This window comes from Ammodytes marinus, assembly GCF_949987685.1.
Source record: "Ammodytes marinus genome assembly, chromosome: 19".
In the NCBI taxonomy this organism is placed as follows: domain Eukaryota; kingdom Metazoa; phylum Chordata; class Actinopteri; order Uranoscopiformes; family Ammodytidae; genus Ammodytes; species Ammodytes marinus.
In genome coordinates this window covers 14,625,354-14,649,082 of record NC_137223.1, presented here as the reverse complement: position 1 = coordinate 14,649,082, position 23,729 = coordinate 14,625,354, and the positions used below count along the sequence as shown (strand labels likewise).

At 43.7% G+C, this 23,729-nt stretch overlaps 1 protein-coding gene across 2 annotated transcripts in view; it reads left to right on the top strand.

Annotated features, from left to right (window-relative positions):
* nbas (NBAS subunit of NRZ tethering complex) overlaps positions 1 to 23,729 on the top strand; it is a 153,337-nt gene that overhangs the window by 60,437 nt on the left and 69,171 nt on the right. For both annotated transcript variants that reach the window (XM_080047550.1, XM_080047551.1), the window contains exons 29-39: positions 254 to 356; positions 637 to 714; positions 862 to 1,016; positions 5,774 to 5,886; positions 9,398 to 9,511; positions 12,855 to 12,968; positions 13,219 to 13,376; positions 14,722 to 14,805; positions 16,654 to 16,830; positions 17,504 to 17,617; positions 18,763 to 18,886. In XM_080047550.1, coding sequence (XP_079903676.1) covers positions 254 to 356; positions 637 to 714; positions 862 to 1,016; positions 5,774 to 5,886; positions 9,398 to 9,511; positions 12,855 to 12,968; positions 13,219 to 13,376; positions 14,722 to 14,805; positions 16,654 to 16,830; positions 17,504 to 17,617; positions 18,763 to 18,886 — 1,334 coding nt within the window. The remainder of the gene's footprint in view (positions 1 to 253; positions 357 to 636; positions 715 to 861; positions 1,017 to 5,773; positions 5,887 to 9,397; positions 9,512 to 12,854; positions 12,969 to 13,218; positions 13,377 to 14,721; positions 14,806 to 16,653; positions 16,831 to 17,503; positions 17,618 to 18,762; positions 18,887 to 23,729) is intronic.

Here is a 23,729-nt window from a genome sequence, read left to right as displayed (position 1 = left end):
TGTGTGTGTGTGTGTGTGTGTGTGTGTGTGTGTGTGTGTGTGTGTGTGTGTGTGTGTGTGTGTGTGTGTGTGTGTGTGTGTGTGTGTGTGTGTGTGTGTGTGTGTGTGCGTGCGTGCGTGCGTGCGTGCGTGCGTGCGTGCGTGCGTGCGTGCGTGCGTGCGTGCGTGCGTGCGTGCGTGCGTGCGTGCGTGCGTGCGTGCGTGCGTGCGTGCGTGCGTGCGTGCGTGCGTGCGTGCGTGCGTGTGTGCCCAGAAACCCTCCAGTGAGTGAGACGGTGTGGAGGAGTCTACTGCAGGACCTGCTTGACATGCAGCAGAATGTTTACTCCTGTCTAAAACTGGAGACATGTCACCAGGTATAATTGCACAGTGACAGCCAGCAACACAGAAAAAAAGAAAATTACACAAAATAATGATTTCATACATCAATGTGTAGATTGCAAGGGGACAAACAGTGAATTTCTGGTGACAAATCATCTGGGTCCACACATTCTGTCTCCATCATTAACACTTGGAGCTGTGTGCTACATCCGGAGCCAGTGCATTAACAGTTTCACAGTGCAACTCATGAAACAAAGTTGAAAACGTGTGCTTAGTTGGAGCATCTCTTCCTTCACATCATCTCCTCCGCTGCAGGTCTTTGTGGAGTCTCTGCTGTGTTCCAGCCGCGTGGAGAACGTTCGCCTGGCAGGGCAGCTCATGCATTGCTCCAAGGTATATAGCAAACATGACTCACACAAACTCCAGAGTTCCTCTCATGCTGCCCAACTACAGAGTCTCCAAATATCAAACCACCACATAATGGTTTACTATGGCTGTGATCTCTTTTGATGGGAAGGTTTTTCTGTTAATTGCCTCCAGGTCAGCCAGGATGTTCCCGTCAGCCTGTCTTTCCGAGGCAAAGGTCACGCTCTGAAGGTGGCCCACGACAACAGTGTGGAGTTAGTGCTGGCTGCTGCCAGAGAATACTTTAACTCATCCACCACGCTGACAGACCCCTGCATGGGCCTCGCCAGGTGAGCGGGGCCAGACTTTGAATTTAATATTGGTATTGCTTAGAGTAAAGATGAATCATTGCCTTTCAGAAGTGTTTGTATGCAGTCTGAGATGTTGACCTTGCTTGCTGTTGATGTACGATGGAACACCATTTATTTTTTGTGTGGGCGGGTGTAGGGTTCTGTGCCTGCATTACTGACCTGGACAAAAAAAAAAGAATGGTGGCTGCTTTTGTTTCATCTCATGCACATGAAGTTTATACCGAGTATAAGTATTTGCATGTGAGCGTATGTGTGTCTGTCCCTAGGTTTCAGATCTCAGAGGGGGGGCCGGTGGCTGTTCGACCTCACCGTCTGTTCATAGTGGGGAAATGGGACAGTAATTGGGTCGTCACTCATTTATAGTAACTAATACAGAGTCGTCGTCCCCCGTCCACACACTTGGACAACATCATCCATTGTAACACTCCCACTGTGTGTGTGTTTCCATATGTGTGTGTTTCCTTTGAGAGTATGTTGTTTTCGAAAACATGTGCCTGTCGCTCTGTAACAAATAGGTAACACAGACGGGGGTGCCTGTGTCCTCAAGATTAAAATAACTGCTCCACAGACACAGTTTATACTGTGTGCTAAATACCAAAGACACACACACACACACACACACACACACACACACACACACACACACACACACACACACACACACACACACACACACACACACACACACTCTCCTCTATATTGAGGTCTTGACAGCTACGCAAACTTCACCTGCATGTGTCCTGTACAGATGCAGTCTGTGGCACCAGGCAAGGGTTCACACAAGAACAAATGATTCCTCTTGAAATAACATGGGAATCCCTTCATACTACTAAAGTGAGCCTACGGCAATAGGACAGACAGAGGGGACACGCTCAAACAAACTGAGGGATGCTCTCATACATACATCTTTGGTTTTAACAGATATCATGTTGTTTTATTTTAATAATAATTTAATAATATTAATAATTGATTTTATAATTTTTTGAAAATGATAACAAATGCGAAACAAAGTGAACATAAATTAATATTTATTAAAAAACACAGAAAGATATTTGAAAATACAAAAGGAACATTGTCTATTGCACCTTCCTTGGTGTTGGCTTTGCATAATATTGCCATAAGGGAATACTGGATTTATGTCCAGCAGTCTGTTATCATTAAAATAGAAAAAAATACAAGGTTAGTATTTTGGTTGAAACTGAAAAAAAGCGCTTACATTGCTCCATAGCAGCCACACTGACGAGGCTGCCTGCAGTGTCTGCAGACATTATTCGTAATTTATTTTAATATGCCTCGTTAGCGCCGGTATCGGCCGATAATGAGTAGCCCAAAATTCCATTAATCGGCCAGATTAATCAGTCTATTTACAGTATACAGTATAGTTTTTACAAGCTTATCACTCTCTTTTTCACCAGTTTCTGTTTTAATGTTTTGTTCAGCAAAAAAACATCTCTGGTATCTGAATCAGTATTGGATTCATGTCAGAACTGAAAAAAGTTAATTGCTGCACCTCCAATGAAAAGGAGAGGGCTAGAGCAGAAATCACACAGAAATAAAGACGGATAAATTAAAAAATCTAAGCTGATAGCGCCAGTACGCCGCTGCTCCATGCGCTGGTGCACAGCTTGGTTTGGCCAAAGGAAAGGACCTTGGGTCTCTATGATAGCGTTCAAATGTTAACTGCTGTGCAAATGTTAACTTTTGTTCTCCTGCACATCTTAAACAGGAAGGAGCTATCTGCAAATTACAGAGTACATGCGCATCGTGACTGAAATGAAAAGAAATGTCCCTGTCGCCTTTTCTGAGGCAGTCTCTAAGCACAAACAGACACGCGGGCTCGCTGCCTGCAGACACTTCACAGCAGGAGTGCATAATCAACATGCCCTCTTCCTGTCTCTCATTTGCCTGTCCACAGCCCTCTCTCCTGCTCTCGTTTGCCAGGACAAACCTCTAGTTCCTGGCAAGAACACCAGCCATGTCCACAGAGTCTGAAGCAGTGTGCTGAGTGTTTTGTAGTGTGTGTGTGTGTGTGTGTGTGTGTGTGTGTGTGTGTGTGTGTGTGTGTGTGTGTGTGTGTGTGTGTGTGTGTGTGTGTGTGTGTGTGTGTGTGTGTGTGTGTGTGTGTGTGTGTGTGTGTGTGTGTGTGTGTGTGTGTGTGTGTGTGTGTGTGTGTGTGTGTGTGTGTGTGTGTGTGTGTGTGGAATCAACTTGTTTTAAAGACCTCAATTGGGATTGTTTTCATTTACGTTGATAGGGATTCTGAGGGCCCCTGCTCTTCTGGGTTGTTTCGCACACAAAGCTAAAGCAAAGCAGCCTGTTACATACCCGTCCCAAGGACAAGTTTGTTCCTCCCATTTCACTGCTCTCTAAGCTCTTGTTTTATGTGGGATTTATTTGTAACAATAATCATTTTTTTTTTTTTTAATTAGTTTTTCTTCTTCTTCTCAGTCTGATGGAAAACTAAGAAAATTAGAAACTATACTCAATGTGCTACATAATCCTATGAAGGGGTAATGAGTGCGGATTGTGTTGCCGTATATCCATCTCATTAGAGTAGACTTTGTAAATAAATCCACAAACTCACAAACTTTGCATTCATTAATCAACTACAACTTCTCAAATGTCAGCCTTTAAAATTAAAACTAATTTAATCATTTCCCACTAAGTTTGTCGAGGCAATCAAATGCCCCTGCGCTATCAAGATTTTCTTCAATACTATCGGATTAAATGGAAGTGACTCTTCAGGGCTCCTTCATTCTTGTTAGGGGGCCAAGCCCGAGAAGGGCTGGGACCGCGTTTTGCAGAGCAACGCGGTTCCCAAGCCCTGCGGGGCAGGGAACCCTATTGTTTTTGTAAGGATTATTCTTTATTCTTTATTCTTTATTCTTATTCTTCCATGCGTAAAAGTGGTGCTGCAGCCCAAACCGTAAAGGGTTGGGACATGCCACTTGCATGGCTTATCCAGGTCCATGGTACGTACGCAGAGGAAAAAATTCAGACATCCCGGCCACTAGGTGGCGCTACAACAAAGGAAAAGGCGTTTTGGGCTATAACTTCCGCACCGAAAGTCCGACAGTCAAAAACTTTATATCCACAGATGCACACAAGTTAGATGCATCTTTTGAGATAGGCCACGCCCATTTGCGTATATATACATTTTTCGCTATATCGCAAAAACTGTGTCAGTCACCAAAACATACTCCTCCTACAGTTTTCGCCCGATTTATACGAAACCAAAAACATTATGCTCTACCAACTCCCACGAGCAAAAGTTGGTCAAATAATTTTTCTACGACCATCGGAAGACCAAACGGTAGCGCTTTAAAGATTTGCGAAAATCCGTAAAAAAAAAAAAAAAGAGGGATTTTCTTGAAACTCAAGGGAGACTATCATGGGGCATACCTGAGTCTATAAAAAAAATATGGGCAAGAAATTCCTATGTATGCCGGACTTATTAAAAAAAAGAGTTTTTCAATTTTTTGGCCTTTTTTCGCCATTTCCTAAGTCTTTCGGCGGGAAAATGGGAAAATTCAAAAAAGTCTCTTTACAATGGAGAGGTTCACAATTTCATTTTGCTCATAACTCCCCAACCAAACATCGCACATTGAAAAATGTAACATCCACTTGTTCGGTACATTGAGCTGCATCTTTCTATCAAACACAGTTTTGCGAATGTCATCCATAGGGGGCACCAAAACCACAAAAAGCAAAGAAAACGCGTTTGGGCCTATAACTCCCACACCGAACATCGCACATTCAAAAACTTTACATCCCCGGATTCCGTGAAGCGAGGGGCCGGCGCCGCGGACGACGACGCCCGATCCCGAGTCGCGTGGGAGGCTTGGCCCCCGTTCACAACTGCTTGCAGTTCTAGTTTCCATTGCAACAGCTCATTGCTGTTGTCCTTGGCACGTGTTTAACAAGTTTAACCTGAAGTCCTCTGGCAAAGAAAATTCACTGAAGGGGTTTAAATGGCCTTGGATTGCATCCTCCCTTTCTGATAATTAAAAATGACTAGTTTTGGAATACATGCTTATTTGATTTCTGGAGGACAGTGAGATGAGAAGATTAATACAGGTCTTTGTGTCATGTCATTTAAATATGAAGCTGCAGCTAGTTCTCTTTTGCCTAGCACAAAGACTGGAAACAGGGAGAAAACGCTAGCTTGGCACGGTCCAAAAGTAACAAAAATGCCCTCATACCAGCATCTAACTCTCCACCACAAAGCAAAATACGCATACTTACTAAAATACCAAACGCTTGCTTTAGATTTACTTTTGTTTTGATCTATGCTTAGATCCTAAGGATATCATTTAGTGGGTAGCTAAAATCCATGCTTCGTCTATTTGATCCCAAACGGGTCATAAGTACGGGCACCATCTGGGACATATTAACATAGCTAACTGGTATAAATGGTAAAATGGACTCCACTTATAAAGTGCTTTTTCCTGGTGTTTCACAGACCCAAAGTGCTTTACATTGTTTTGTACACATTCACCATTTCCCAATCACGCACACTTTCATACACCGATAGCAGCAGCTACCAGGCAGGGTGCAATTAAGGGTTCATTGTCTCGCCCAGGGACCCTTCGACATGTGGCGCGGCGACGGGGGATCGAACCACCGACCCTGCAACCCAGTGGACGACCGCCCTACTCACTTCGCCAAATCCGCCCCATAAACAGATAGTATAGTCTTGTGTCCCTGTTTTAAACTGCTTGTTGTCTTTTATTCAGGACGTGTCTCCAGCTAATCACAGACTGTCCTCCGGCCATCCAGGACGAACTGGACCTCATCAGCGCCCTCAGCCAACTGGAAGACTTTAGCGTCAACATCCTGCCACTGCAAGGTACTGCAAAAATGTCTGTTTTTCTGGGAGTAAAAATTGTTACGGTAAGTGGCAGACAGGCAGGCAAGTAGGACCCAGATGCAGAAAGTTAAACTAGAAGATTATTTATTGTCCAAAAATTTAACAAAAAGGCCAACAGGCAAAAAGTCCAGGAGAACAGGAAACACAGAACATACACAGGACAGACTCACCAACAGGTACAATGCTCGGACAGGGAACAAAGAAACACTGGGAGTTATATACACACACACACAAGACCGGGTAGACAACGAGGGACAGGCGAAACACATTAGGGAAGGGAGCAGTAATCAAACAGGAGGGAAACTTGACAGGACATGGGGAGGAACAAGACAGACATACCAAAATAAAACAGGAAACACAAAAACAAGACAGGACAAAGACAGACCATGACAAAAATGTGCTCAACAACTGAAGTTTGTAGTCCGTTGTAGCGGTCAGTCATTCATTCACTTCATTTGAACTCAGACATGTAGAGGGTGTTAAGGACGCCGTCACCCCAACACCTTCCTCACGTGCCCCGTCCAACCCTGTCCTTCTCCCTGCTGTCTGTTCCTCCATCCCTCCATATGTCACTTCTTCATGTCACTAAATATATGGTTATTTATGGATCAACTGTTGGGGCAAACAACATCTGCCTGACGGTCTAATTAGGATTGAAGTGTTTTGGTCTCTGCCTGTGTGCTTTCTGTTACGCACACACCTGCACGAACAGACACACAAACCCACGCACCCACACACACACACACACACACCAACACACACACACACACGCACACACACGTCCTCTTTTTATTTTTCTGCTCCATCTGTAAACCTGAGACCGATCAGTATTCACCTCCACACTCTCTCTTCCCATATTTTTCTGGCTCCACACCGGTACCCCACCGCAGCGGTTTCCAGGCACGGCTCTCTGTTGAGGGAAACTGTGGAGCCAGAATGAACCAGCTCGGCCCCACGTCTCCTCACCCCTGAACCGAGGTGTTGTTTGCCTCTGCTTCTGTCCCCCCTTTGCCCTCATCAAACTGAGCTGCCAACGTAAAAAGCCTCCGTGACAGCATCTCTCTCTCTCTCTCTCCCCCCCCCTATTTCTTTCTCTCCCTCATTTTCTTTTCCCCTCACTTCTCTCCACTCACCCCTTACCCTCACTCATCTTTCTCTTCACTCCCTGCAGTCGACTCGGATAATTTTTTTTCACTGCCCACTTACTGCATTCTTACCTTGGTGAGAACAAGAGAGAGAGAGTTTTGGAAGAAAATGTCGAAATAAAGGTCAAAATGTGACAGGGGACAAATGAAGGAACGTGGGGAGAGAGAGAGAGAAAGAAAAAGTAAAAAAATGTTGGTGAAAGGAAATCTCTCCAACTATTACTTTTTTAGAGTTTTTGTAACAGCATATTCTTTTCTAAAGACTATTTTCATTGCTCAGAATGGGAGTGGATCATTGTATTTTCTTTTACAGACATATTTTTCTATTTCACTAAAGAAAGTTTGCATACTCTGGGATAAACATGCGCGAGAATGAATTGAAAAGGATTTGAATTTGAACATATGTAATCCATTCCAAGGCTGTCTCTTCTGTCGACCTCCTACGGTGCCACAGGCGACGCCTCATGCCACCGCCCCTGCCCACATATCCCTTTAGGCTTGGCCCAACGTTATCCTGAGTCATAAAGCTCCACGGCAGGGTGCATAGAAAGCATAGAATCCCGTGGAGGCACTAGATATGCTATTTCTTAGGATTTCAGTGCGAGTTTTGAAAATGTGGGAATGGATTATTTTTAGGGCTGTGAAATTAACGCGTTAATTTCGATTAATTAATCACAGAAAAATTAACGCGATTAAAAAAATTAACACAGATTAATCGCACTTCTATAATGCCCTTTGACCCGGTGCAAAAGTGGTGCGCAGCTGCACCTGTAGCTTGCATACACAGCCCGCACGGGTGAAAGGGAGAAAAGTAAAGAGAGAAGCAGGGGAACGGGCGGGGCCGAGGGCTCTATGGACGGTTTATGGGATGCTTCGGGCAAATAAGCATGAAGGTAGGAAGACATCTTACTTTATTCTCCGCAGTGTCTGTGCATTATTGATTTAGTGGGTGCAACAATGTAGGTTCAAAAGTATCTCTCAATTTTCCTCCGTGTGTCTCAATTTTGTTTGCTAGCTGTCTCGCCTCCCGCGTAAACGGACACCCGCCCCGTGTGTGTGTGTGTGTGTGTGTGTGTGTGTGTGTGTGTGTGTGTGTGTGTGTGTGTGTGTGTGTGTGTGTGTGTGTGTGTGTGTGTGTGTGTGTGTGTGTGTGTGTGTGTGTGTGTGTGTGTGTGTGTGTGTGTGTGTGTGTGTGTGTGTGTGTGTGTGTGTGTGTGTGTGTGTGTGTGTGTGTGTGTGTGTGTGTGTGTGTGTGTGTGTGTGTGTCAATATTTTTGCCTATGAGTAGGCTACGACGATGGTGAATGAATCGGCATAGGCATCTGTGGCAGTGCAGCGCTGTCTGTTGTGGAGACAGAAGTTACGAGAGAGAGAGAGAGAAACAAACTGTAGTAGGCTATACAGCTGTTTATAAACAGGTATAAAAGTGTCATAAAAATATGCGATTAATTTAGATTAATTAATCACAGAGCCTGTAATTAATTAGATTAATTTTTTGAATCGCTTGACAGCCCTAATTATTTTGTTTTCAATCTTGAAATCAAATCATAAAAAAGTTTTTAATTTTCACTGATCCGTGGAAACGTAACATATCAATATGCCCCGAGGTATTGGCCATGCACGTAGTGAATAAAATTTTATCTCAAATCTCCAAGAATTGTATCCTGCATTAGCAAAAAAAGCAAAAAATGAGTCAGATGTGCATTGTGGGATAACAGAACAAAATGATGGACAGCAGCACATTCATGTTGAGTGTGGTACCTATTATAGGATAAAGGGTTAGTTACAAAACAAGCCAAGTTTGGGAGATGAGATTTTACTTAGTCAGAATACTGCAGTTCCCAGGAGTCGTGCTATCCACAACACTGAGACCAGATATCGTCATCTGGTCCCCAGGAGAGAAGAAAATCATAAAAGTGGAATTGACAGCCTTTTTTGTTTTGAGTCGTTGTCCATTGCTGTAAGATTGTCAAATTTCTTGTTTCAAAAATGTGCTAGCTTGTATTCAATGTGACAGTGCATTTAGAGTCCTAAGAAAAAAAAATCATATATAAAGTATCCTACATTATGTATATAAAAAAGTATTTGTTTTTAACATTTCTATTTTCTATTTTGTCTAAAAATCAAACATTCCTTATCAATATCGCCCAAAATATAATTAGGGTTATGTCCAAATTATTCAGCACTGTATTTATTTGCAGGTGTCTCTTCAATGACGCTGTGCACATCGTTAACTAGATCTATCATCAGACTGCAAGTTTTTCCAGATTGAATGCGGTAATTAGTGAAAACATGTCTGACACCCCCCCCACCACCCCTCTCTGCCTTCCCTCTCTCCCTCCCAGTGCGCCTGCGAACAGCCCGGCTGTCTCTCATCGAGGAGTGCATTGCCCACTGCTCCACGGCCTACAAGCAGTCCACCACTCTGCTCAACCTGGGCTCCCTCCTCAGAGTGGCAGGTAATAAACCCACACACAAGACACTGACCTCATCACATCCTCCTTTTTCTTTAATAATAGATTTTAATATGTGTGTATTATTCAACGAACAAGACTGTTTCGCTGGAGGCAGTTTCATGATAAGGCTCACGAGACAAAGCCAGAAAATTATCGCCCACGCTGGGCACAGAGAGACAGACCCAAGCATGCCTGGGTATACTGTCACCAACACAGGATGGAAAATTCCTCTTTAAGAGCAGTGTTGCAGCAAACGAGCAAAAAAATCCATACCAACGCACACACACACACACACACACATACACACACACACACACACACACACACACACACACACACACACACACACACACACACACACACACACACACACACACACACACACACACACACACACACACACACACACACTTTATTCCCAAATACCATCTGAAAAAATGCTTGCACTCAGCCGATGACTGTTTCACATAAGTGGTGATTTCATTCAGCTATCTTTTTTTTTTACCTGTCTTTCCTCATTCTAGCCAAAAATCTCAGTTACTGTTCTTCATAGCTGAAGTTTTACAGAAGGTATTGAGTTTTGAGAACGCTTCATTGCCCATGAAAACAATTTTGAGATCTTGTGTTTGTTGTAGCTCCAATCGATGTCCTCCCCCCTCCTCCCCCAAGTGCAGCCTCTTTGAAGCTGTGTTTTCTGCCTCGTGTTGCTTTAAAAACAAACAAATGAAAGTATCGATCCTCAAACGCTTTTAAAAAGCTGGTAGGTGCTGGCAAGGGGGAATACTTTAAACGGATATTCAGTTAATTACAATCTAGTTGCATTGAAGTGCCTTTTTACCCAAATGACTTAGTAGGATGCAAAGTTGTTACAGTGTAATTGGACCAAAAGACAGGCTTCAAAGCTGTAATGCATAACCTTTCAAGTACTTTACTGTGTACAGTGTGTCGAGGAAAAGGTGAAATGAAACGTTTGATGGGTGACTTCTCAGTGCGCTGTGGAACGACTCATATTTTAAAGCTACAGTGCATAACTTTTTCATATAAATGAATGTCGGTTACATTCAAGCCATTGCCAAACGAGGTGACACAAAGTTGACTAAGCCTATCAGCTCCACAAAACCCTCTCTGTAATTCTCAGTATGGCAGCGTCTACAAACTGGTGTCACCCCCTTGTTGTTATTTCGAAGAATTCCTCATGGGGGCGACAGGAGTTACGCACCATAGCTTTAACAGGACTCTACTCTTCAGGCAACTTTTGCTTTCTGCAAACTCAAAAACCTCGCTAGGGAAGACACTCACATGCCCAATTGGTTTTGGTATAAACAGATTTCAACATGTTCACATCCATTTTCTTGTGCTAATTCCAAATGGGATTCTCCTGTATATCATTTATTCTTCTATGCTTTTTTCTGTGAGCTTTTGATATATTTCACTTGGGATTATAAAAGCTGCGCAACCGAATCGCTGTGAGCACACACTGAAGCTAACTGCTGAGTAATGCGATCAAGTCAACACATAAATAGTGACTGATGTTGGCTGTCTTGGGCTGATTTTGAATCCCTAGCTAAAATTCATCAAAAATTCATATTTTGTATATTGGGACCCATCCAACCGAACAAAGCCACCCGTCTGAAATGACACGAACATCGCCCTCTCTCCGAATATAACCTAGACTCATCTCTCTCTCTCTTTCTCTCACCCTCTTTCTCTCTCTTCATGGCTGTTGCCTTCCTCTCTGTTCTGTCCTTCATCTCTTATAACTTAAAGTTTCCGTCATCTCTCTGTGTTTCAGGAAACCTGCTAACCGGCCTTGTGGCATTTGTGTGTGTCTGTTGCTGCTCATAGTCAGCCAGCAGGCAGCTCTCCCTGTGTGGCCTCAGAAAGACGGAGGCAGAGGCAGGAGATGAGAGGAGGAATAAACATATTTTTTAAATAAATAAAGGCAGGCAGGGGGGGGGGAAGCTTTTGAAGGGCGCACAGCTCTGGGGCGCTGTGGTGAATATTTAATGCAGGTATCGCCAGCACACCAGTTGAAAAAAAAACCCTCAGGGTTGGGTTCCCGTCTCTGTCTGCAGAAAGGCCTGAAATATTGGGTCTTATGGGAGGACATTTTTTTTTTCTTTTTCTGAACAAGTCAATAATTATGATATTCCGAATGAGAATGAAATTGTGCTGACTTGAAGATGAATCCCTGGGATCTAATACTCGGGGAGTCCCCGTTGTAGTCGAAGCATATTAACTTGAGAATTCCCTGTAAGTTGTTTTTCTGACATTTGTCACCTTATCATCCCACCCTTTGATTGGCCCCTCAATGACAAGTAAAGGCTTCAATTGGATTTTCAAGATGTCTGATTGATATCGTCTTGAAGTACTGTAAATGCCAGAGAATGTCTTCATAAAAGAGCAGGGTGAATGAAGGTGTGCTCTATCTCTCCATTTCTCTCTCTCCATTTCTCTCTCTCTCTCACACACACACACACACACACACACACACACACACACACACACACACACACACACTCTCAAATCTCCTCTATATTGAGGTCTTGACAGCTTTTGAAGACACCCTACCACCAGTCACCCAGAAAATATTTGACCAACACCTCTTCTCTCCTCGCACTGTATTTCCATCAGTCACTCACACACACACACACACACACACACACACACACACACACACACACACACACACACACACACACACACACACACACACACACACACACACACACACACACACTTGCCTGCCAAACTCTTTGATCTTCGGTACACAGGTTTGTTCAGAAGCCCTGTTTCTGCCTCCGTCTCTTCTAATCGGCCTGTCCTCTCCTTTTTTGTGTTTATTGAGCTCAGACCGAGATGAAAGGTGTTCCTGAGCCACCACATGAATGTTAACACACCACAACCGATTTCTCAAACACTCACATATCACTCTGAGATTTAGCCCTGTTTAGCCAGACAGCAGGATGTTTTTTTTCCCCCTGATATTTCTTATTCCCTCTCTTGAGATGAACGGACACAGCAATAACCTCCTTAGTGGAGGACAGAGATTTAATATGTAGTCTCGGGCTCTGCCTTTGCTGCAGCTCTCACATTTACACGTTTTCTTACAATCCCAACCTTGAGCCTGTGTGTTTTGAGCGTATAGTCAGATGGGGATTTAATAAGAGATATATTAAACCAGATGTTGTTCGCCATATGTAGGATTATAAGATTTGCTGTTTGGTGTGTTAGCTTTGAAAAGTTGACATATCTCAAGATTATAAAAAAATGAGTTTTCGTGTTTGCTTGTTGCAAGTGTCAATGTCTTTCCCTGATGGTATAATATGTGCGTTTGTTTGTTTAGACGGTGACAAGGCAAAGCGAAAAGGCCAAGTGCTGACCCTGCTGGCAGAGCAAGCTCTCCAGTGTCTGGACTTCAAGGCCTCTTACATCCACTGTCAGGACCTCATGGCTGCAGGTATGGGGAATAGAATGCACACAGTAGACACAGCAAGGTGTTTGACAAAGTGCACTAATTAACTTTCCACTCCTGGAACTGTCCATGGCGCAGCACAATAAAATTAAGATGACGCTGGTATTTTGTTGTCAATGCAAGTGTTTGAACTTTAGGGGGTTCAGCTGTCTGTATGATGTTGTCTGTGTCTGTGATACTTATCTCAGTATAACAACTCTAAATCTTCTACTCTTTGCTCTGCTTGACGTGGTAGGTTACGGTCCGGCCTGGGAGGTGTGCAGTCTGCTGGGTCAGTGCGAGGGCTACGGAGAGCTGGACGCCCGGCAGGAGCTGCTGGCCTTCTCTCTCACCCACTGTCCCCCCGACACCATCCACGGCCTCCTGGCTGCCTCCAGCGACCTGCAAACTCAGGTCTCAGCTCTTCCGACTACTTTATTAATGTTATAAATAAAAGATAAAATAAAGATGAACAACAAACATGGGGTACTGTACTGTACAGGTTTCTATGTCAAATGTTAAACTGAAATTTATTTGAGGTGTCATGTAGGTCCCTTCAGTACTGTTATATAGTCAGGGAAAGGCTGCCACATTTGTTTAAACTCCTTTGCTTTCCCTGAAATGGCATATCGAATTTTCTCCATATATAAAGTATTGTGGAACTCTGAGACCCTCTTCCAACTCTTTTGTTATGGTTTTACCATTCATTGTTTCTCTTCAGGAACAGCCTTGCCATTTGTCACACTAATTGTACTTCTGTCCTTTTTTCCAACTAGAGCTATTATCTTACAATTAGAAAAAAAGTACAATGCAAAATAATTAAAAAAAAAACTTCTATGACTACTGGGTTCATTTGAGGAACTCAGTCAACAGAGAATCATAATCATGGCTGAAATTGTCACATATACTAAGCTCTTAGTCTACCCAACAATGAAGATTCAATGTATTTTATTCATCCTATACTGTCCTTTTTGAACATTGTTAGGACATTCCATTATGTTTCATGAAGTAGAAATGAAAATGCTACCTTTGGTCCACAGCTGTCTTGGTTTCCTGTTTGCTCTAAACGTCCAGTGTGATGAAGCAAGTCAGGGACCAACAGGCTGGTTGAGAGAAGTAGGAAGCATCTTTTTGTTTGTACGGTTAGCTCATAATTAGCTTGCCAAGTCAAAAAAACTGACAACTTGCAGAGCAGTAGATACATCTTAGGAACTTGTTCATAAGCAACTTGACCAAAACCCTTTTTATATTAGCAAATCATTTTTATTTTTTATTTTTTACAAATCAACATCAGTTGATTGGAAAAAGGATTAATATTGAGCCTTTCAACCAGAAGTAATATGTCTAAAATATCTAAAACGCCTATCCTTTTGTTTTCAGCTTGTTTCTTTAATGAAAAGGAAGATTTTGCCCCTTCAGGGCTTTTTAATCATTAAAAACATAACAACCCGAGGAGGGATCATCATATTGTCATATGCAGCCTGTGGCAGCTAGAAGTCACATTCACTTTTAATGGTCACAGGCCAGAAACCCCTGAATCCTGTGCTGACTTTTCATCTCTTTAAATTTGCGATGAAAGATAAAGTGGACAACAACAAAAAAAGGACTCGACAAAAACCTTTCTGAAGGAAACGCAGTGAGACCTTGGTCCTTTTCGCCGTTGTGCGAATGAGATTGCTCTGCTTTAACAGCGGGTAGATAGATCTTAACAAAGTGGTGTTTTGTTTTTTCCCTCCCTCTCTATCTCTCTGTCTTTCAGGTCCTGTACCAGGCAGTTAACTATCAAATGGAGCCTGGTATTACTGAGAGTGGACGCGAGGCAGATGAGGCAGACTCTGTGAAGGTGTGTGTGTGTGTATGTGTGTCTCCCTACGTACATGTACATCTGTCTGTTTTTTTTTTTTTGTCCCGGCATGTTAATGTGCTTGCCGTACCTCTACCGCTCTTTGTCTTGAGTTGTGGCTGTCTCTCCTCTTCTATTCCCATGTGGGTGTGTCTCCATCCTTTTTTCTTTGGGTTTGTGTGCTTTCCTGTTGCTCCATATTTGATGAGGTATAAATCTGGTGTTAAAGTTGCTCTGCTCCCTTGGTTTATTTATGCTTCCCATTCTCCTCCCCCCTTCAGCGCCGCCAGCTTTATGATGCCTTGAGTGGGTGTTAATGTTTCATGTCTGGCGTTGCATCCCCTTTGTGTGTGGATGGGTGCTCATTTGAAGCTGTCTGTTGTCATTTTATTGCCGTATTGATGTCCCTGCTCCTAACACATGTATATTTGAGTGTGAGTTCTGAGTGTGTGTGTGTGTGTGCTACTCTGGAGGTGCATTTATTTATCCGTGTGTGTGTGTGTGTGTGTCTTTGTGTTCTTCACAAACATCTGAGTGTATGTGTGTTTGGATTCCTTTCATTCGCAGACCTGCAATCCCCTGCCAAATAAAGTATTGATGAAATGCACTAAACGATTTGGCTCCGGCCCACTAGCCCTCTAAATTTGGTTTTGAAATCCTTTTCAATTGTGCAGTAGCCCGACTCACCATGGAAACTGATGGTGCGCTTTAAAAAAACCAATTCACAGCACAATGCACCGTTTATTTGTTCATTTTAATTTAATGTTGAAGTAAACTTTCTCATTGTGAAGGAGGCAACTTTATCGGTCTTTTAGTTCTCATTAATGTCGTAATGTCTTATCAATGTAGGCAAGATTGATTCTGCTTTAATGGTGATTTGATAATATCCTGCTTTGCTTTCGAGGAATAGTTCCACTTTTTCGAATGACAAATCACCGTTTTATGGGGCATTTTTGTGCCAAACTATTTGTTGGCTGGCAGCCATTGCGAGGCAACCAACGGAGATTCCAGATAGTCACTGGGGGTCCTAGAAATGTATGTTTTGCTCTGTTACCTTTTCAACAGCTAGGGTATCAGTTTTCCTTTCGCCTCCAGTCTTTTTGCTAACATGAGCTAACAGCGACGGGCTGAAGCCTTATATATGTGGTAATAATCTTATATAACTCTACCCCAGAAAGCTAATAATAATATTTTAAATGTCAAACTTGTGCTATAAGAAATACATGATTGAGTTTCAAGGGATTTGGCTCAAGGAATTAATCACTGGATAAAACTGTTGAATATATTTTGCATTCTTCATTTCTACAATCCTATTTATTGGAATTTAAAAAATTAATCCCAGAGCTGCTTCTTTGTTTATTAAACCTGCCCTACACTAACGTACACTATTATTACTTCTTGTAAAACTTTTGTTACAAGTTTCTGTACAAGTACTCACTGTATGTCTCTCACTAAGGGCCCAGAAGAGCCTGCGCTGTCTGAGCAGAGCATATTGTAATTCCTTTATGTAGTGTACAAACAAACCAGAAACACAAAGAGCCCTGCTCTTATTGAGAGTGCTCCTCTCAAGTACCTCATAAAAAACATAAACAAAAAGAATGTTTAATACATGAATACATGAGTCCTCGGCTCAGAATGTGTCCTTTGGTCTAATATGACAATACAGATGCACTGATCAGTGAACTCCTATGCTGCTTTTTTATTTGCAAAATAATAAAGGTTCAGACGACCCCGTTGTTGCAGGAGGTTTTTAAATGATAAAGACTCTAGGCTTCTCCTGCAGTGACACTAGAATAACGTGACTGTCACTTTAACATATTGTTTTTGTCCATCGTGTCACCTGCACAGGCCTGCCCTCCCTCTGCAGGCTCGCCTGTGGGCTCAGCCGGGGACCTGCTGCACAGGACCACCGCTAAGACCATGAAGGTGCTGACCACCACAGGACTGACCACTAAGGCTGTGTTGACCGCTGTCAGCGACCATCGCTGGTGGAAGGAATCGCTCAGCTACCTCCGGCCGCTGCAAGTAGGAACACTCACTGACTCTTTTGTTTTTAATTAATGTGATCTGCAGCTTAAGCTGACGGCATTTTTCTTTTTCAGGGGCAATAAAGTTCCCAATTAATTAACTTAAGTAACTAACTTGTGAGTCTAAATGAGGGCGTTTTTATGTGTTGTATTGACATGTGTGTTTATGGATGCATAAACAGTAGTGTGAAGCAATAACAGACCTATGGCTGCAGATTTGTCCACTTTATGTTGGTTTTTAACTCCCAGTGGTTCCTTAGCTGCACAGTATATTTGTTTGCGCGTGTGTGTGTGTGTGTGTGTGTGTGCGCGCCCCGCATGCACAGACACACAGTTTGCATGTCCGCCCCCTGCTCTCATATCTCCCACACTCTTGCTCACATACTTTATAGTCCTCTTCTGGAAAAACAAACCAATCAAGAGCTCATCTCCTGCATAATTAACTGGCCCGTTGAATATTTCAATATCTGGCGGCTGGACTGCCTCAGTTGTCGCCCGGGCGGTGAGTGATGGCGTCTGCGGTCTCGGCAGTGATTTTGGGGTGGGGACTGGTGGTGGATGAGTTTCTAAGAAAAGAGAAAAGAAAGGAGGAGAGTGCTGTGGGGTAGAGAGGGTTGACAGGGCTGTGGGCCATGTTGTGAAAGTTTAATGATGTTATGATGTCTCCTCAGGGTCCTGACGCAGGCGCCGCCAGTCAGGATGGGGCGCGTGAGAACTCCAACCTGGAGCGTCAAGGCTGTAGTCCCTTTTACCGGGAGCTCATTGATGATCCCTATGTGGACCCGGTGAGTGGCTGAATACCATGTCTGTCTCCTGGCTCCATTATTTCTTCCTCCTTCTTCCATTCCTATTGTCCCTTTTTTCTTGGTTCATGACTTGAGGCATTTCATTAGATTTCCTTCTCCTATGACTTCCTTCAAAAACATCCTAGAGGCTAAATTAATATTGATTTCAGACTGAGTACTTTTAATGCCAAAACCAATTTGGAAGGTTGGACTAGCAGTACTTTATGGGAAAAACAAGGATGAATTTAGGAATGATGGTATGATGACAGCGAACGGAAGAAAAAACAAACAGAAAACACAAGCAGAAAGAAATGCAGTTTGTATTGAGTTGAAGAACATAAAGAATCCAAGAGAGAAAAATACAACGGACAGAAGGAGTTATTGAAGTAGAAAAAAGAAGAAAAGTAAGAAAGGGAACAGTTTGACCTTTATGCATAGAAAATGGTCGCCGTGGGCTATGACTGGGCTTTTTCACTCCGAGACACAAATCATGTGGATCGCGAAAAGAGTGGACACGAGGGGAAACAGAGGAGGCCGATACATCTCCCATCATGACATTTTAATAGGCCTCTCCAAATCCCTTCCACCGCTCCCTCTCCAGCACCCATCCATCTTCCATCATCCGTCCACCAATTATGGCTCCCCGCGTCCAGCTGTCTATGAGCCCTGCTGATCAATGGGATTGGTTTTTACCTTAACAGTTTCGATAAAGGGAGCGGGTAGGGAAGGGGGGGGGGGCTGATTGAGAGAGAAACACAGGCAAATGCAACAAGACACAAAGATGGATGGAGCGAGAGCGGCCAAGACAGACAGGATACACTGTTGTGTTGAAGCCAAAAAGCTCCTATAGGCCTCGGTCGAAGGCGCACACATGTCATTGTTCAGCTCTCAGACACTTGAGAAATAACTTGGCGTACAAAGACTCCCATGAATGAATTATCAAAAAGGGTCCCGTGTAAGAATACTTTATTTGCTTTGAAAGTCTTCTTCATCTCCGTCCGACTCCGTGGGAATTAAGACGCTCAGTCGGACAGTCACCTTAATCACATCTCCCCCTGTCAGTTTCTATTCTCCTCCCTGAAGTATTTTGTATGTGTTTATTGCTCTCTTCTCTTACTTATTTTTTATTTTATTTTATTTTTTAGAGTCAAGACGTGTATTTGTCCTACAAAGACGTGCCTCAGGAAAACTTTGCTGAGGTTTTGCTGAGGACCGGAAAACTGGCCGAGGCCAAAACTGAAGGAAAAACCCTTTTCCCTGCTACGGAGGGTGAGCATAAAGGAAAAGCCTACACATATGAACAAGCACATGCACACTCACACACACGCACATACACACACACACACACACACACACACACACACACACACACACACACACACACACACACACACACACACACACACACACACACACACACACACACACACACACACACACACACACACCTACACCTACACCTTCCTAATGCACGAGAAATTGCTCGGAAATTAAAACAAGCATTTTAACCGGATTTGTAGCCCTCTACTAATATTAGAATCAGGCAGATTTTCTCCCAGATTGATTTTTATTTGAAGTTCAGTTTGAGTCTTCTGTCGCGCAGCTTGAGCTGTTCTGTTACAAAGCTGTAACAGCTTTAACATCTAGCTTGTGTAGATAATATTGGAGCAGTATTTTACATGTTGTTGCTGCCGCTTCCGTCTGGAGTGAGACTGTGCTGTGATAGCAGTAGAAGTGAACTTTGCTGCAGAACAGACAGCACATATTGTCTCCATCTGTGGCTGCAGTCTGAAACGGGGCCACATTGCATCTACATGTGCAGAAAGGCGGATCAAACCTATTAAATTCAAACTTTAGCCCAGTTGTAGGCGATTGCCAAAGTGAAAATTGAGAATCATACTGCCTTTGAGTCGCCATTACTGTAGCCGCTACCAATTGGGGAATTTTGAAAGCTTTTTTGTGTTTGGAATATTTTGTGACTTGTTGCTATATTGGTTTGGCAACCCCTCACACTTCCACTTACTTGTGAGCTCTTTCTGAATTTAGAGCAATTACTTCCTTTTTTATCAAGAAATGTAAAACAAATGAAGAAATTCACTTTGAAAGTTTGAATTGAGTTGTTGTTTATAAATGATAGATTTTATGAAGATAGATTGTGTTCTTTGCAACTTGAGATTATTGCTCGTTCTTAGTGAAATGGTAGTATTAGCAGAGAGTGCAGTGTGGTCACCCTGCACCCCGCCCCTCTCCTCATCGGTCTAGCCAGGGACTCCCATAGGTGGCTGACTAGGGGACAAGACGGGAAGAAAAAGCCTCGTATTGATTAATTAATGTGTACCCACGTATCCCACGGCAACAGTAAATAATGATGCGTCACTGCGGCGATACCAGAGAGATAGCATCAAGTCAAAACATCAAGGCCGCACCGCATGATGGATCACAGCTGCTCGCCCCAAAAATCAATGGCACTACAAAAATAAAGTGCAAACGTATGTGTGTGCCTGTGCGTGCGTGTGTGGTTGAATACTAATACGTGAACGATAAGGAATGCCAGGCACATTCCGTGACCAAGAAGTGCTTATGCCTGGATATGCATACACACATCTCTCTCGCACGCACGCACACACCCACACACCCACACACCCACACACCCATTTTTTCCCCACAATATCACTGTGTAAACAGAAAAATGTCCCCACAACAACAAGTCATAACAGCCAACGCGCGCGCGCGCGCGCACACACACACACACACACACACACACACACACACACACACACACACACACACACACACACACACACACACACACACACACACACACACACACACACACACACACACACACACACACACACACACACACACACACACACACACACACACACACACACACACACACACACACACAGATCCCACCACATCCAAAGTCTCTCTTTCCCAGCAGCCGTCATTCATAGGAATATATCTCTTCTTAAAAGTCACCTTCCCTTCGGAGCTGCCGCGGAGTGAGACGTGGTGAGAAAGAGAAAGCCTGGTCTGGACGGCATCGCGCCTGATAACAACCTTCGATTAATGACTACCTGTGTCGGCCCGCCGAGCAGGCCGTCCTCAAAAACAGACTGGGAGATGGCCTTTAAGAAAATAAATATATCGATTTATTTTCCACTGGCCAAAGATAAGGTGGAGGTAATTAATGATGACACAAGTGGAAAGTAACTCAATAGGATTGAGCTGAGTAAGGTGCAGACACAGTCACTCGGTGTGAGGAGAAAACACGGGGAGATGCACTCCGACATGCACAGACACACAAGCACACAAGCACACACACGCGCGCGCGACAGCTGCGATTGGTCGCATGTTGACCGGGCCATAATCAGTTGTTTTTCCACACTGCCTGAACAGGTGAAGTGGTAATAAGTCACTGTCTCACCGTGCCGCTAACAATTTGCCCGATTTAGCTGACACAGGAGCAGGAGTGTGTGTGTATGCATGCATGTATGCATGTGTGGATGTGCACACACACATACACACCAAGGGTGGATTACTGCACGGGCACACCGGGCACAGGCCCAGGGGCCCAAGGGCTCAGGGGGGCCCCTAGCCAGAGATACTGATAGTAACTTTTCATGTTGCATAGTCAAAGAGCTCAGTCACTGATGTCAATAACAGGGTCCAAAAAGGAATAGCCTAAATATAAGGATACTCATTAAAATTGAACAAGATAGAAATCATCATGGGCCCCTCAACTAGTATTCTGAAGGGCCTTGAAGGCCCCCTCACACATACAGAAATAAGCTTTCTATGTGTGAATTATAAATTGTTCATAAAAAGTAGCTATCCACCCTTTATCTTTTGAAATGGGCCCCTCCATCATAGAACATGGGTCTGCAGACCAATCTACTGTTTTTACAGTTGCAAAGTAAAGAGTGCTGCCTGTTTAAGAAAAATCTGAAAAATAATGTTCCTTCTGCATCTCAGGATTTGATATAGCCTCTAAAAGTTCCTCTCAAAGTGCACCAGATTGATGCATTTTACTTCAAAAAGGTCAAAAATAATCCGGGGGGGCATGCCCCCGGACACTCCCAACAAGGTACAGGGTCTGTGTCACAGTATCCCAAAATCCTGTGGGAAACACTGACTATGTTTTTGCCATTAATTGTATGTATCTGTGTGGAAAAGTCAGTGTACCTGACTGGATAAGGGACGAGTGGGGGGCCCTTTAAGAGATTGTGCCCAGGGGCCCATTATCTCATAATCCGTCTATGATACACACACTCGCACACTGAAAGAAAACACACACACACACACACACACCAGTCTCACGCACCCACTTCTCTATGCAGTGTCTTTTTATCACTCTCTCTGTTTCCTTCTATCCTTCTCTCACACACAAGCAGAAACACTGTCTGCTTTTAAGTCAGGATTATCTACTCTGTGTGCGTGTGTGTTTACCCCTCTGGTAATTCCTGTCCCGATGGTATCAGTAGGGAGGAGGGTGGGCACTCTGCTTGAGAGAGCTGTTACTGCTTTTTAAAGTGGTGCATCACTTCATCCCCTGCTTGCACATGCACACAGAGAACACCTCCAGATATAGTATGTGTCAGGTACTGGCCCATGTGCTCGCTCACGCACGCGCGTGTGCACACACACACACACACACACACACTCTCTCTCTTATGATAATTGTATGCATTTTGTTCTGCAGCATATGTCACTGCATTTGCACACCCCGCCTCTTTTCTCTCTCCCAGTGTCCAGGCTCTATTTTTCCCTGTCTCTTCAAATTTTTCTCCAGCTCTTATCACTAACTCAGGCTTTTGTTCTCCTCGGGTCTGAGACTACAAAGTGATTCTGTCTGCTTCCTCTTTGCTCTCCCCCCACTGTTTCCTCAGAGTGAATGAATGAGTTAGGGCCCACTCACACTAGGGCCGTTTGCCTGTTCCGTGCTACAGGAATATTCAGCACGATTCCCCTCATCCCCACTCCCCCCGCTGGCCCGTGGTCACACTGCTCGTGGCCTGGGCACGATTGCATCTTGCCTACGTCACCGTGCGCGTTTAGGATTTGGAGCGTAGTCTACTTGTAGGCTATACGACTGTTTGTGAATATTTTCATCCGGCCAAATTTGCATCATATATTCCACTTCCACATTAGAGCGACGAGAATCCTTAAGCTATTATTTTTTTTTAAATGTAGCCTTGACGTAATAGGTCGCGGTGGACAGTCTCATATTTGTGCAGCACGCTGTTTATTATTAATGTAACGGCCCGTCATCAGACCATACGTACCGGATGGTTTTATACACATCGATCGCTCTATCAAGTAATCCAAGTCAGAACTTTTTGTATGGGCAGAGATCGTTATTTTAAGTGTCTTTATAAAGTAGCTACTGTTTCCTTATCACCGGGCCGCGGAGTCCCGCTGTGTGTTGTGTTGGGTTCACCTCAACCGCCATGCGTAAAGGCATTATTATGACAGCTGACGGGAGGAAAAAGAAAAAAATCATCTGACGAACGTGAGTAAACACGAAAACCTTTTTTCTTTGCTTTCTGCGCTCACCTATTTAGCTCTCTCCCTTTTATTAGCCCACACATAGGCCTACACACACGTTAATTCTCACACATTTTATGTAGCTACAAGTCCAAGTGGTGGGCAATTCTGGTGCCGACTAGTAAGGCAGTGGACGTTAACGGACTATGCATCCTTAATAAATTCACGTCAGGAACGCCGCCTGTGCGCTTGCTTGTGCACGTGTCATCTCATTAGCATCTGTACTTTGGCCACGGCACACCTCTCCCAAGTGTGCCGTGGCCAAGGGGATGTTCCGTGCTGGAATACGGATGGCGTGGTCACACTAGCCCAGTGGTTCTCAATTATTTTCTGTCATGCCCCCCCTAGGGGACAGAAATTTTTTCGCGCCCCCCCTAAATTGAAATACTATTGAGAACCTGCTAATATTTATTTATTCATCCGTACAAAACCACTGTATGAGTTTCTGGCACGAGCATTGTGCATACAATCACCTTATTATCAAATTAGATAACAAAAAAATTAGCTGAGATAACTTCTGCAGCAAAAAAAGTTCAGTTTATTAGCTCAATTTGTAACA